This window comes from Rattus norvegicus, chromosome 8 (genome assembly GCF_036323735.1).
Source record: "Rattus norvegicus strain BN/NHsdMcwi chromosome 8, GRCr8, whole genome shotgun sequence".
NCBI classification, from domain to species: Eukaryota; Metazoa; Chordata; class Mammalia; order Rodentia; family Muridae; genus Rattus; species Rattus norvegicus.
Window position 1 is genome coordinate 122,830,242 of NC_086026.1, and position 13,340 is coordinate 122,843,581.

Below are 13,340 nucleotides of genomic sequence, written 5' to 3' on the forward strand. Positions count from 1 at the left end.
GCCTCAAAAAAAAAAATTTGAAATACCCAATTTGAAAAAAGAGAGAAAAATAAAACTAATTAATTAAAGTAAAATAAAATTTTACCTTCTCTGACTGGTTCCAAAATAAGAACAGGAGCTTAGGGACATGAACTCTCAAGAAAATGTGATGGATGGCTGCTCTCAAGTGGCAATTCACTTCAAAAAATTCACACGAGGAGCCTTGTGCACGACTTGAAAGCTACACCTGATGACCACAACCTCCATGTTCTTAACAATGGGTACACTGTGGGCTGCTGCTGTTCTCTGCCTCCCTCCCCCCGTGTCTGTCTGTCTGTCTGTCTGTCTGTCTGTCTCTCTCTCTCTCTCTCTGTGTGTGTCTGTCTGTCTGTCTGTGTGTGTGCGTGTGCGCGCGCGCGTGTGTGTGTGTGTGCGTGTGTACCCATATGTGCAAGTGTGGAGGTCAGAGTTAACGCCTACATCTTTTGTTAATCTCCTCTCCGCTTTATCTTTTGGAGACAGGGTCTCTCAGTGAACTTAGATTCACCATTTCGCTTGGCCAGCCGACCAAGTAACCCAAGGACCCCCTGGGCACTGGTTAAGCGGTGTGCCACAGTGCCTGGAGATCCAAACTCAGGTCTCCATGCTTGCACAGCAAGCCCTTTACCCACAGAACCACCTCAACACCTCCATAGTCCCACGTCTGACTCAGTAAAAGAATATTTTTTTAAACGGAGTTTCGCTGTATAGCCCAGCCTGGCCTAGAACTCACAGAGATGCACCTGCCCTTTCCTCCCGAGGACAAAGAGGTGTGCACCACGCCTGGCCTAACTTAAATACTGATAGATATTGATAATTGATAGAGACAAATGTTAAGAGGACGTGGACAAGGAGGACGGACGGCCTGTTACCAGAGTTGAGTACTAAATTCTGCTTAAGAAATGTTCAGAATCCAGTTTACTGTATTTTTCCAAAGCTCAACTCTTCCTCAGTTACGTTTCCTTAAAAAGATTTTGGAGGGGGCCACAGAACTGGCCGGCAATTAGGAGGATGCCCTGTTCCTGCTAAGGCCCTGTTGAGGCCCTGCGCTCAGTTCTCTGCATCAGGCCCGAGTCACAGCCACAACTCCAGCTCCGAGGGATCTGGCGCCCTCTTCTGGACACTGCAGGCACTGCACTCACATGCACACCCACAGTAACAAATGCACATCACTTAAAAATAAAATAAAATTTGTTTTGTTAAAAAACAAAACAAAAAGACCCTGGAGACCAAGGAGAGGAACTCCTCTGGGTAGTCGCCGGCAGTTCTTACGGGCTTCCCTCGGCTGCGGTCTGAGTCTGTCTTCAGGCCTCTGTGGAGGGCGGAGTCTCTGCTCCCTTGGCCACAGGGCTCCCTGTTCCCCACCCTCTTCTAACGTGCTCATTCTTCGAGCATTTTCTCACCTATCAACCAATGTCACTACAGTGACCAAACAATTCCAGAATATCTGTGGCCCTCAGCCACAGCTAGGTCAGCTGCGGGTGCCACGGGCTGGCCACTCCACTGAAAGACAACCAAGAGGACGGACTTCTACAGTGGGTTTAGAAATGACCACAGAGAACAACAGAACCCCTTATTTCGACCTCTGCATCAGCAAATTGAAACCACTCGGTGATTGAGCATAAAAGCTAACCCCAAGATGGGGGGAGGGAGTGTGTTGTCAGGGGTTAGAGGCTCTGGAGAAGGGTGGAGTTTAATCACAGCCTGGTGATGGATGACTAATGCCCTGGCTGCCTGGAGCTGGCTATGGCTCCCAGAGTACCAAAGCCACACTCACCCTGCAGACCGAGGCCTGGGCTAGACAAATGCTCAAGCTGAGATTACAGTCACTTTCCGGGCCGTGTCCCCTGCCACTGTATAGTGCCAGCAGTCCACCCTAGACTCAGCCACGCTGAATTCGATGGCTCTTTTTCTGCAGCCTTTGTTGATTTGTGGCAGCTCATAGAGTCCTCTGACGTCCACAGGTGCACCTTATCACATGTGCATGACTCTATCCTGAAGCAAATGTAACTCATCAATTACCCCCCCCCCCCCGATAATTAAGCAAAACACAGATTCAATTCTCAAATCTGAAACGCTGTAGCATGTCCAGGGACTGGGGTCATATTCTATAACTCCGTGGAATACCGCAAACTTCCTGTCAATTGCTCCTCACCTTGGGCCATGCACCAAAGAGACATCTATCCTTGGATCAGAACCTGTTCTTGTTCTGAGGGACACTGGTGACAGTTTGGAAAATGCCACTCGAAGATCATCATGTGTACTCATGTAAAGAATTAAGATGTGTCAGCCTCCACAACGAACAACAATTTGACAACTGCAGAACTAAAAAACAAAAACAAACAAAAAACCCGAAAACCAAGAACAAAGTTGCAGGACCCAGTGGCAAACAAGTGTCACCTGGAGACTCGTTTGGTGACATGACAAGCAAGTGACTGTTCTCTGAACAAGGACACCCTTTGCTCTTGGGTGTTATCAATTAGAACGCGTTCTGCTCAATACCTGGGGGACAGCACTCTGGCTGTTCTCCCAGGATATCATAAACACACAGCTTTCGTAATGGCTGAACTACTCACCTCTCAGAAAATGCAAAACCCTCTGGCCCACACCTGTAGCAATAACCTTTCCCCGTTACTAATCAATTATGACTGTGAATTCATACCCAACAGGGGCACAACTGCTACAGTCTATATCATGCTACAAAAGGAATCCAGACTTGGCACATTCTGGAGCTGACCAAGTAGACTTGGCAACAAGCTAGACAGCTTCCCACTAAACAAACCAGAAAGTCAGGTGGGCTCTGTCCCTCTCTAGCCCAGGACTACACCGGGACAGAGGCCATCTTGCATCTGGAGGCCCGAGCCAAACTCAGGCTCTCGAACTAACGTGTCACACTTACCTTAGGAGGAGCTCCTTGGGTAACTTCTTGTTGATAAGGCCGTCATCATTGTTTGAGAAAACCTGCAAGAGGAGAAAAGTTGAAAAACAGTTCTTTGGCCATTGTATGAAACAAATGAAGTCTCCTGCAGAAAAGAAAAACAACTTCACCACTTGAGTTCAGTTCCCAGCAGCCATGTCAAACCTTACAACCACTTGGACCTCCAGCTCCAGGGGACCCAACATCCCTGGCCTCCATGACCCCAGAACTCATGCTCACCCATCACCCTAACCCCCCCCACTAGCACATATACATAAGTAAAATTAATAAAAATAAATCTTTTAAAAATGTCAACACACAACCACCTGTGTACTGGATTTTACTGGAGGCTCTTAAAAGCAAGAGAAACAGAAGATGTAAAAACAGGACAGCCGTACATACCCGGATTACATAGCCAACAAGGAGAGCCTGCCAGAACTGAGTGCAGCCCAGCAGAACAAGCTGAAGCATCTTACCATCGTGAGTTTGGCATCAAGAATGAAGTGTATCCCCTACTCTGTGCTGCTGAAGGACCTGGAGATGAGGAATCTCCGGGAACTAGAAGACCTTATCATTGAGGCTGTCTACACTGACATCATCCAGGGCAAGCTGGACCAGCGAAATCAGCTCCTACAAGTGGATTTCTGCATTGGCCGTGACATCCAGAAGAAAGATATCAATAATATTGTCAAGACCTTGCATGAATGGTGTGACGGCTGTGAGGCAGTTCTCCTGGGCATTGAGCAGCAAGTTCTGAGAGCCAACCAGTACAAAGAGAACCACCACCGGACTCAGCAGCAGGTGGAAGCCGAGGTTAGCAACATTAAGAAAAACTCAAAGCAACGGCGTCCTCCTCAGCTCAGGTCAGGAAATGGAGCAGCAGCTGGCTGAACGGGAGTGTCTCCCCCCATACTGAGCAGAGGCAACCCACTAAGAAGATGTCCAAAGTGAAAGGTCTGGTCTCCAGCCGCCACTAGGGCCGGCTGGAGCAGCTGGGACTCAGCAGGCCTGGGTCAGGTGGGAGGGGACACCCAGGGCCTATTTCCTCCCCTCTCTAACTGCAGAGAGTTCCAGATCTGCCCGCCCCTCACCAGTACCTCCCCATCCATTGGTACCATTGCGGAAAATGATTGCTCCTCCCTTGCCTCCTTTCCTAGTTGTTCCCTTCAGACTCAGGGGCTCAATGGATGCCATCCTAACAGGGTCCAACACTGCCTGGCTTCCCTGCAGGGTCCTTGTCTCTGTGATGGGCTACCTCCCTCCCAGTTGTTCTTTTGCCCCTGTCATTTTGTCAGGCTGGTCCTAAGCTGGAGGCAGTTTCCCCAGCCCTGAGGGATGACTGTGGAGGTAGTTCCTCTCTGAGTGAAGAGGGGGCCTTGCTTCTCCAGCCCCGTGTACCACAATACCCACAATGGTGCAAGTATCTCTAGCCAGGTAGCCACATTGTTTCCCTCTCCTGCCTTACCCCTGTTGGCAGTGCCAGTGCAGGCCATGGAGGGATGTGGTGCTGGGCTATGTTTACTAAACCTTTGGGTTTTCAGCCTCTTAAGCCCAGCCAGGATCTCTCATCGAGTTGAGGCACTAGGCTGACAAACCTCTGGTGTGTGATACCAGTGGGGGGTGCTTGGGTCTGTGGGCGGCAGAAGGCGTTTCTCCTAGCTTGGTGTCCTCTGCTGGCTGCTCTTCCTGCTGCCTCTGACTGCTCAGCCTTGATTTGGCATTTAGGCTGCCCACTGCCCACTGGGATTGTCTGGCAACATTTGCTCTCCCAAGATCTTTCATGCCTCCTGGCTGTCCCTGGGGTAGGAGTGGTGGTGCGGAAGCCCCTCAGACTGGTGAAGGACCATTGCTGCTTCTTTCTCCTTCCTTCCCACCCCTCCTTGGCTGGCAACCCAGAATCCTCTGATGACATCATACTCCACTCCTGGCCAGAGAAAAGGACTTGCCTAGACTTTCTGAACTTGAACAGTTTCGGGTTATATTTTAATTTTTTTTGTACAGGTTGATTCTAATACATTTCAACATGCTTTTTTCTAAAAAAAAAAAAAAAAAAAAAGGACAGCCTCCATTTAAAGACATGGTATTGTATGTAGATGACACTAAAAACACACAAAATCATATAACTTGTCAAAATGTCAGCAATGTTATATGTTTATACAAAAAAGTATACTTTTAAAATTATTTTTAATTTTTTATTTTTAATTGTGTGTTTATGTGAGTACAGCACCCTAGGAGGCCAGAAGAGGGCGTTAGATCCCCTGGAGCTGGAATTACAGGCATTGTGAGCTGTTTACTCACTGTAGGTGCTAGGACACAAACTCCAGTTTTCTTCAAGAGCACCCAGTGCTCTGAACTACTAAGCCATCATTCCAGCTTCAAGAAAGTATCTCTCTAGATACTTTCTTAATGGACAGCTTTGAAATGAAATCAACTAAGCAATCACATTTATAATATTAAAATGAATAATATATTTAGAAATAATTTGACACATATATACACATGTATATTATATATAATTACATATATGTTATACATAATTACATGTATATATGTGTGTGTATAAAATGTATATATATATAATACATATGAGTTCCATACTAAAATTTTATTCTGGGTTTGGGAAGTGACTCAACAGGTAAGAGGACTTGCTGTGCAAACACAAGACCTGAGTTTGAATCCCAGAACCCGCATGAAAAAGCCATACACACGGCTGTGAATGCCTGTAATCCCAGCTCAGTCCACCAGCCTGGCTGACCCAGTGAACTCTGAGCCCAGGAACAGATTCCGTCTCCAGGGATACGGTAGAATGCAGTGGGGAGCTTAATACCCTTTACTGGCCTCTACTTGCACATGCACAGGCATGCACAGACACAGGCATATACACATGGTGACATATATAGACACATGCACATATGTGCATACACCACACCCACACGTTCAAACACACATCAACATACATATACATAACACAAGCACATACAGGCATATATCTCATCATACACCCACATGCGCCCACATCCCCATGCGCGCGCGCACGCACACACACACACACACACACACACACACGCAAGCAGCAGGGAGTGGTGGACACCTGCAATCCATCAGTGCCAAGGCAGAGGCAGGAAGGCACATAAAAGATGTCAGCCTGGACTACAGACTGAGACCCTCCGTCAGAAAATGCAAACAGAGGAGAGAGAAAGGAGATGGGGAAAATAAAAAAGAAAAAAGAAAGGAGATAGGATACGGGGAGGGAAAGAGACTTGCTTTAAAATTGAGAAATTGATTACGAGGCGTGAACTGGCAAACCCCATGCCCGCCGTGACGGTGACGCACTAGCAACCCCACCCCCACCCCTGGACTGCTGCATGGGCCTGTGGTTCACACCAACATCCATGTCTTAACCCTGAGTTTGCGCACAAATGCAAGGGACCCAAAATAGCTAAAATAGACCTGAAAAAGAAAAGGTTGGGGAACTCAAACTCCCTGATGTTAACATTCACGCAACGGCCAGACACAGGAGCTTGTGCCCATCTCAGTTGCTGCAGGGCTTCAGGCAGAGCAATCACTTGAGCCCAGACAGACAGACAGACAGACACACACACAAGTAAACAAAATTAATTAAAATACTTTAGTGAGGTTTTTTAAAACTCTTTCAGACTTAAAGACTCTGTGTGTGCTGGTTTGAATGAAAATGGCCCCCACAGGCTCATAGGAGTGGCACTATTGGGAGGTGTGGCTTTCTTGGAGGAAGCGTGTCACTGGGGGTGGGCTTTGGGGTTTCAGAATCCCAAGCCAGGTCCGTGTCACTCTCTCTCTCTGCTGCCTGCCGATCCAGATACAGAACTCTCAGCTACCCCTCCAGCACCATGTCTGCCTGAGTGCTGCCATGCTTCCCGCCATGATGACAACGGACAAACGTCTGAACTGCAAACCCCAATTAAACGTGTTCTTTCTAAGAGTTGCCAGGTTTTGGTTTCATAATAGAAACCCTAAGGCAGTTTACATAAATGCAATTGTGTGTGCAGTACCCACGGAGTCCAGAAGAGGGCGTCGTGTCACCTAGAACTGGAATTGCAGGCAGTTGTGAGCAGACCTGGGTGCTGGGAACTGAGCTCATGTCCTCTAAAGGAGCAATCGTAACTGGTCAGTCATCTCTCCACTCCTAATTTTTAAACTTATTTATAAAGCTATAGCAATGAAGCACTGAAGTCCTGGCATAATTAAAGGAATACAGAAGTGAACTTTAGTGGGAAAGAAATTTGGTTTCTTTAAAAACCCAGTAACATTATGGAAGTGTGGCTGGGTTTTCATCCCAAGTGTGGGACGTGGGGCTGCTTCAGACTGTCCACAGCAGCTGACTATGATTTGACTCGCGCTCTGGCAGGGGCGGGATTCTGCCAGATGAAGATAGTTTACGTTTGGAATTCTGTGGGCTCTTCAGAAGGTATAAAAATGCCAGTGTTCCGGGAGAGGCACTGGCTGCCTCCCCCTGTCCCCTGCCCTACCCCCACCCCACCCTCACCCCCAGCCCCACCGCTGCTGTGGTCTGTCAGGTGGTCCTGGGCAAGGAGAGGACAAGGGGAGCCGCCCCAAGGAACTCGACGGCCTTTAGTCTAAGGAGATCTACGCCCCATTTCCCCTACAACCTTTCTCATCTACCTAGTTTTGGGGAGTTGGAAGGGACTGGGGTGGAGAAGGTAGTTGACATAAGAACCCAATAAAGTAACCAAAAAGTACAATTACAGTGGACAGGACTGAAAGCCCAGATACAAACTCTTACAGCCGGGAGCCATTGATTTAAATGAGAAAAAGTCTTTTCCAGAAATGGCACAATAGGCGGGGATATCCTCGTGAAAACAACAGGACTGAATGTTCCCTCCCCGACACAGATGACGTGAACACAGGATCAACCAGGTCAGCCACAGACAACAACAACAAAGCAGGTAGGGTGGACTTCGTTAAGGTTGAAACCTTCTCCATGCACAGGGCATCTAGAGATAAAAGAGAGCCCAGTGTGGTGGCGCTGGAACCCCAGCACTTCAAAGGCAGCGACCGAGGCAGGATTGCCACAGTTTGAAGCCACACTATCATATAATGGGAGTTCCAGGGCAAGCCAGGAGACCTTTAGGGAGCAGGGGTGGTGACCACGGAGGTGACAGAGATGGACACAGAAACAGACACGACTCACAGATACTGCAAACGACATGTAAGGTATCCCAGGACACACAACGGACCTCTCCAGAAGAAAAAGGCAGGCCAGCACTCGGGAGAGGTGTAGTGGGTAACCCTGGAGACGCTGCCCACACACACGTACACACACACACTAACACACACATGCACACACACATACATCCACAAATACACACACATAAACACACACACAAATGCACACATCTATACACAAACACACACATACACACACATACATCCACAAACATACATACACACATACATCTACAAACACACACACATAAACACACACACAATTGCACACATCTATACACAAACACACACATACATCCACAAACACACATACACACACACATACACAAACACACATACACACATACATCCACAAACACACACACATAAACACACACACAAATGCACACATCTATACACAAACACACACATACACACACAAACACACACACCCCCATACACAAACACACACCCCAAAGTGGTGGCGTACACCTTTGATCCCAGGACTTGGGAAGTGGAGGCTGGTGGATGTCTAAATTCAAGGCCAGTTTGTTCTACATAGTAAGACCCTGTCCCAACAAATAAACAAAACGTCAAAACTCACAACTGCCTGTTAACTCCAGCGCCAGGAGACCCAGTGTCCTTTTCTGGCCTCCTCAAGCATCCACCCTCATGTGCACATCCCCACCCAGAAACATACACATAATTAACAATACATCTCAAAAGCTGGGCAGTAGGGCGCACGCCTTTAAGCCCAGCACTCTGGAGGCAGAGGCAGAGGCAGGTGGGTCTCTTGAGTTTCAGGCCAGCCTGGTCTACAGAACTATTTCCAGGACACCCAGGGCTACACAGAGAAACCATGTTTTGAGAAATCAATGAATCATGAATCTCGAAACAACAAACAAACAGGAGGCAATCATAGGTCTCATCGGGGGAACTACTACTGTTCTGACTGGAGGAGGTGCCCATCCGATTCCCTTCCAAACACTTGTGTTCATGCCGCAGACTGGCACTGTCCACTTTGGTCCCTCACGGGCACTCATTCTTGCAGTGGGTGGTGATTACTGCCGAAAGTCACACCTGGTCAGACTACTGGGAACAGCTGACTGCTGAAGCTGAGCCCGGAAAGGGACACTGATGTCACCCCCTCTAATGCTCACGGAATGTGGTGGCCCAGGGTGGTGGAAAGGAAGGAGGGACCTGGCGGGAGGGGCTGTGAATGCCTTCAGAGCAGGACAGAGGCCGTGCACTCTGGAGCTCTCAGTAGCCGAGACTGTCTACAGACACGGCCTGCAGAAGACGGGCCATCGTAGAACAGGGAGCAGTTACGGCCATTTTCACATGCACAGTTCCAGAAATAACCGCAAACAAAACCAAAACTAATTCTGCAAGTTGTTATCACCACCCCTGCTGCTTGTCAGAGAGAGGAGTGGGAAGGGGTTGGTCTTCCTCTGGCTCAGTTGACAAGACACTGAAATTCTTTTTACTCTTTGGAGGAAGGAGGGTGGCTGTGAGCCACCACACGGGTGCTGGGAACCAAACCCAGGGCCTCTAATTTTTTTCATTTATCCTTTTTTATTCTATGTATAGGTGTTTAGCTGCCATGTATGTCTACATACCACTTGTGAACCTCATGCCTGTAGAGACCAGAAGAAGGTGTCAGATCCCTTGGAAACAGTTACAGATGGTTGTGAGCAGCCATGTGGATGCTGGGATTTGAACCTGGGTCTTCTGGAAGAGCACTCGGTGTTCCTAACCACTGGGCAGTCCTCCCAGTCCTTCTCTGAGAGTCTTGATCTTCATGTAACACGTGCTTTAGTTTGGAAGGCTATGGTGTGAAGGTTGTAGCTGAGTTCAAATCCATCCTTGGCTGCTGACCAACTACTCCATGACTAGACAAAGCACATACTCTGTCTATGTCTACTCCATACATCTAGCAATGCCCATCTCATGGGGATGGTGGAAGGGTGCAGGAATTCAATGTGATTAGCCCAACCCGGAAGAGAGGTGCTGTTAGAGTAGCTGAAATCGCTCTTCACATCAGCCGCATCAGGAAGAGAAATCCAGACTCCATCACGGTCAGTGAGCCCTGAGATTTCATGGCCTAAGCATCTCTGTCTCACACAGCACCTCCCCCTGCAGGTGCCGGGGACTGTGGGCCTTGTACTTGCCAGGCAAGTGTTCGACCACCGAGTTACATCCCAGGCCCCTTTCCCTGTGAGACAAGATCTCTCTAAATTACACAACTTGGCCTTGAACTTAAGACCTTCTACCATAGCCTGTGTGAGGAGCATATATGCCAGCAATCCTTGTACCCAGGAGGCTGAGGCAGGAGAATCAGCACAAATTTGAAGCCCAGCTGGTCTACATAGTAAGTTCTAGAGCAGCCAGGGGCTATTAAAAAAGAAAAATCTGCCTTAAAAGAAAAACAAGCTAAAACCTTCAAGAGCCCAGTTGGTAAAGTGCTGTCACATAGGTCTGAGGACCTGTGCTTGACCCCCAAAACACACATAAAACAACCAACCAAAACCCCAAGTGTGCTTTGACCCCAGCAGAGGAGAGAGGTGACCTCTGGGGCTCGCTGGCCAGCCAGTCTGGACTAATTGTGAGTTTCAGGTTCAGAGGGAGACTCAGACTAAAAAACAAACAAAAAAACCGGGTGGCTGGTACCTGAGGTAGCACACACAAGGCTGACCTCTGACCTGCACACACACCCAGAAAAGTCAAAGAAGGGAGGGAGAAAGGGAGGAAGGGAGGGGAGAGAGAGGGAGGGGGGCTATAAAGAGGAAGACTATCATCAAACATTTCAATTTGAAGTCTCCCCCAAATGTATGCTTTCCAAGCCTGTAACCGGACCCGATTATAGACAAAAATCAGAAAGTGGGGTGCAAAATAAGGGGAGACACTAAATAGAATGAATTAAAATGGGAATACATGTCGATATGACATACAATTTAAAAAATAAATTTCTCCTATAAGCTAAATTAAATAATAACAAAACTCGTTGGCAACAAGGTAAGATATTCTAACACTTATGTTGTTCCAAATGAACTAAATCAAACCAACTCCTGGATGTCTGTCTACAGCAACCCCAGAAGAAAATTAGGAAGAAGAGGAGATGAGGAGAAGGAAGGGGAGGGGGACTGAGAGGAGAGAGGAGAAGAAAGCGATTTTTAAAAATAATAGTTTCATCCTGAGCCCCAAACGGCACTGTATAAACCATCCATTCTGTGGCCTGCAGTGAGCAGATGCCAAGACCGTAACACAAACCAAGGTGCTGTCCTAGGCAGAAGTGTAAACACATCCACAAGCCTGTGAGTGCTGATCCCTTCCTTCCCTTTGCTAAAGGGAAGAACAGAGTTGGGAGAGGGCCAGGCAGGCCCGCTCTGCTGACAACACCTAGCCCAAGGCTGAGAACTAGATGCAAATCACTCCAGAAGGCTCAACACCAAAGCATCCAAACAAGAAGCAAGCCTCTCACTTCTACACCACAGCTTCTCCACAGGGGAACAGAAAGCTCTCCAGTAGAGCCCACTTGTGTGTGATGTCGGTAACCTCAGTGTTGAGGAAGCCGTGGGTGGGAGAGTTAGGAGCTCCAACCTGGACAGGGATGGAGGAAGTCAACCATAGACCTCTGGACCTCATACCCACGTGCGTACATACGTGCACACGTACACACATACGTGTACGTACACACACACACACACACACACGCACCAAGCAAACCTCCATCTAATCACTCATGACAAGTTCGTATTTTTTTTTCTTACATTACTTAAATGGAGGACATGCCCTGTTCAGAGGTCAGGGGACAATTTACAGGACTCTGTTCCCAACACTCGTAGGACAGGGGTAGAGAACTCGGGACATCAGGATTTGCAACAAGTGTCTTTACCCACTGAACCATGTCGCCGGACCTCTAGATACGTATTTCTTAAAATTAGGCACTTCTCTATTGGCTAACCCTCAAATATCCTATTCCCAGGGTGTGTCACAAACCAGGAAGCCTACTTCTCTTCCGGATGGGGCCTCTCAAGAAATCACACTTTAACCTTGCCCATTAGAGCCAGCACACAGGCCAAGTCAATTAAGGCTTCAAAGAAGAAGTTAATGGAGGCCAGGTGGCATGCCCACAGCCTTTCAAGTTTATTGAGCAAAGCTAACGGCTTCTGTAAGGCGTTTACAACGTACTAATGACAGATTCATTAAATCCCTCACTGAGAGTGCAGCACTCAGGGAAAAAAAAAAAAAAAAAAGAAAGAGTCCAGTTCAATGCTATTTTTATAAAAGGGGTGAAAGGGCATCTCAGAAGTCACCCGTTAAATCCCGTCGTGCTGAGAGCCCCGTCAGGACACAGAACTTGAAACAAATGCATGTTTTGATATTGACATCATTGTATAAAAGCAGCCTGAAGTACGCAGCCTGAAGTGTGTGGCTGGGGGTATCTATGTAACCACACCCTCTGGTGGGTTCCCGGGTACGCTCGGGACGAACAGCGTCACGGCATCGGGGTGGTCCACCGAGTGGAGGTCCGGGGTGTGCATCAGAGAGCACAGCGTCCGGTGCCCCCTGCATCCGGGACCTGAGGACCCAGGGTCTCAGTTCCGATCTAACCAGCTTTGCCTTGCCTTGCCTTGCCTTGCCCTGCCCTGCCCTGCCCTGCCCTGCCCTGCCCTGCCCTGTCCTGTCCTGTCCTGTCCAGCCGCATCCGACCTGGCCGAGCCCTGCCCTGCCCCGCCCAGCATCCCCTTGGCTCTTCTCTGCGCCCTCCTCTAGGCGCCCAGCATTTCCACAGCCCCGCAGCGCGGGCCCCAGACTCACCATGGCCGCGAGCGCGCCCACAGCCTGAAGTCACACGGCGCCGGCGACGCCCGTTGTCCTGGTGACGCCAGCCCGGCGCCCCGCCCCGGCCTCAAGGTGGGCTCGGAGACCGCCATTGGCCCGCTTCTGACACATGATCCGTAGGCGAGCCCTTCGGCCCGCCCACCTCTCCTTGCCCCAAGCAGCTCTGAGAAGGAGCCTGGCTACCCTGGGGCTCCACACCTGGCCCTTTCCCATCACCACAGCATCATCACCTTGACGCCCTTGCAACCGACAGGTGTCCCAGATATGGCCAGAGCAACATACCTCTATGGAGTCTCTCTATTAAAAAACAAGCAAGGGGCTGGAGAGATGGCTCAGTGGTTGAGAGCGCTGACTGCTG

At 48.9% G+C, this 13,340-nt stretch overlaps 1 protein-coding gene and 1 pseudogene across 4 annotated transcripts in view; one reads left to right on the forward strand and one right to left on the reverse strand.

Moving 5' to 3' along the window:
* The window catches only part of Fbxl2 (F-box and leucine-rich repeat protein 2), a 48,396-nt gene extending 35,372 nt beyond the window's left edge, over positions 1-13,024 (reverse strand). Inside the window, exons 1-3 of one of the 4 annotated variants that reach the window (XM_039082672.2) lie at positions 12,959-13,005; positions 2,918-2,979; positions 2,174-2,343 (exon numbers count right to left, since the gene is read on the reverse strand). In XM_039082672.2, the coding sequence (XP_038938600.1) occupies positions 2,174-2,286 (113 nt within the window). In that variant the 5' untranslated portion in view covers positions 2,287-2,343; positions 2,918-2,979; positions 12,959-13,005. Of the gene's footprint in view, positions 1-2,173; positions 2,344-2,917; positions 2,980-12,958 lie in introns of all 4 variants that reach the window. The other 3 variants (XM_039082673.2, XM_039082674.2, NM_001427212.1) reach the window with 3 other exon arrangements.
* Cops7b-ps1 (COP9 signalosome subunit 7B, pseudogene 1) lies at positions 3,313-4,992 on the forward strand (annotated as a pseudogene).
* Positions 13,025-13,340: the final 316 nt, after the last annotated feature.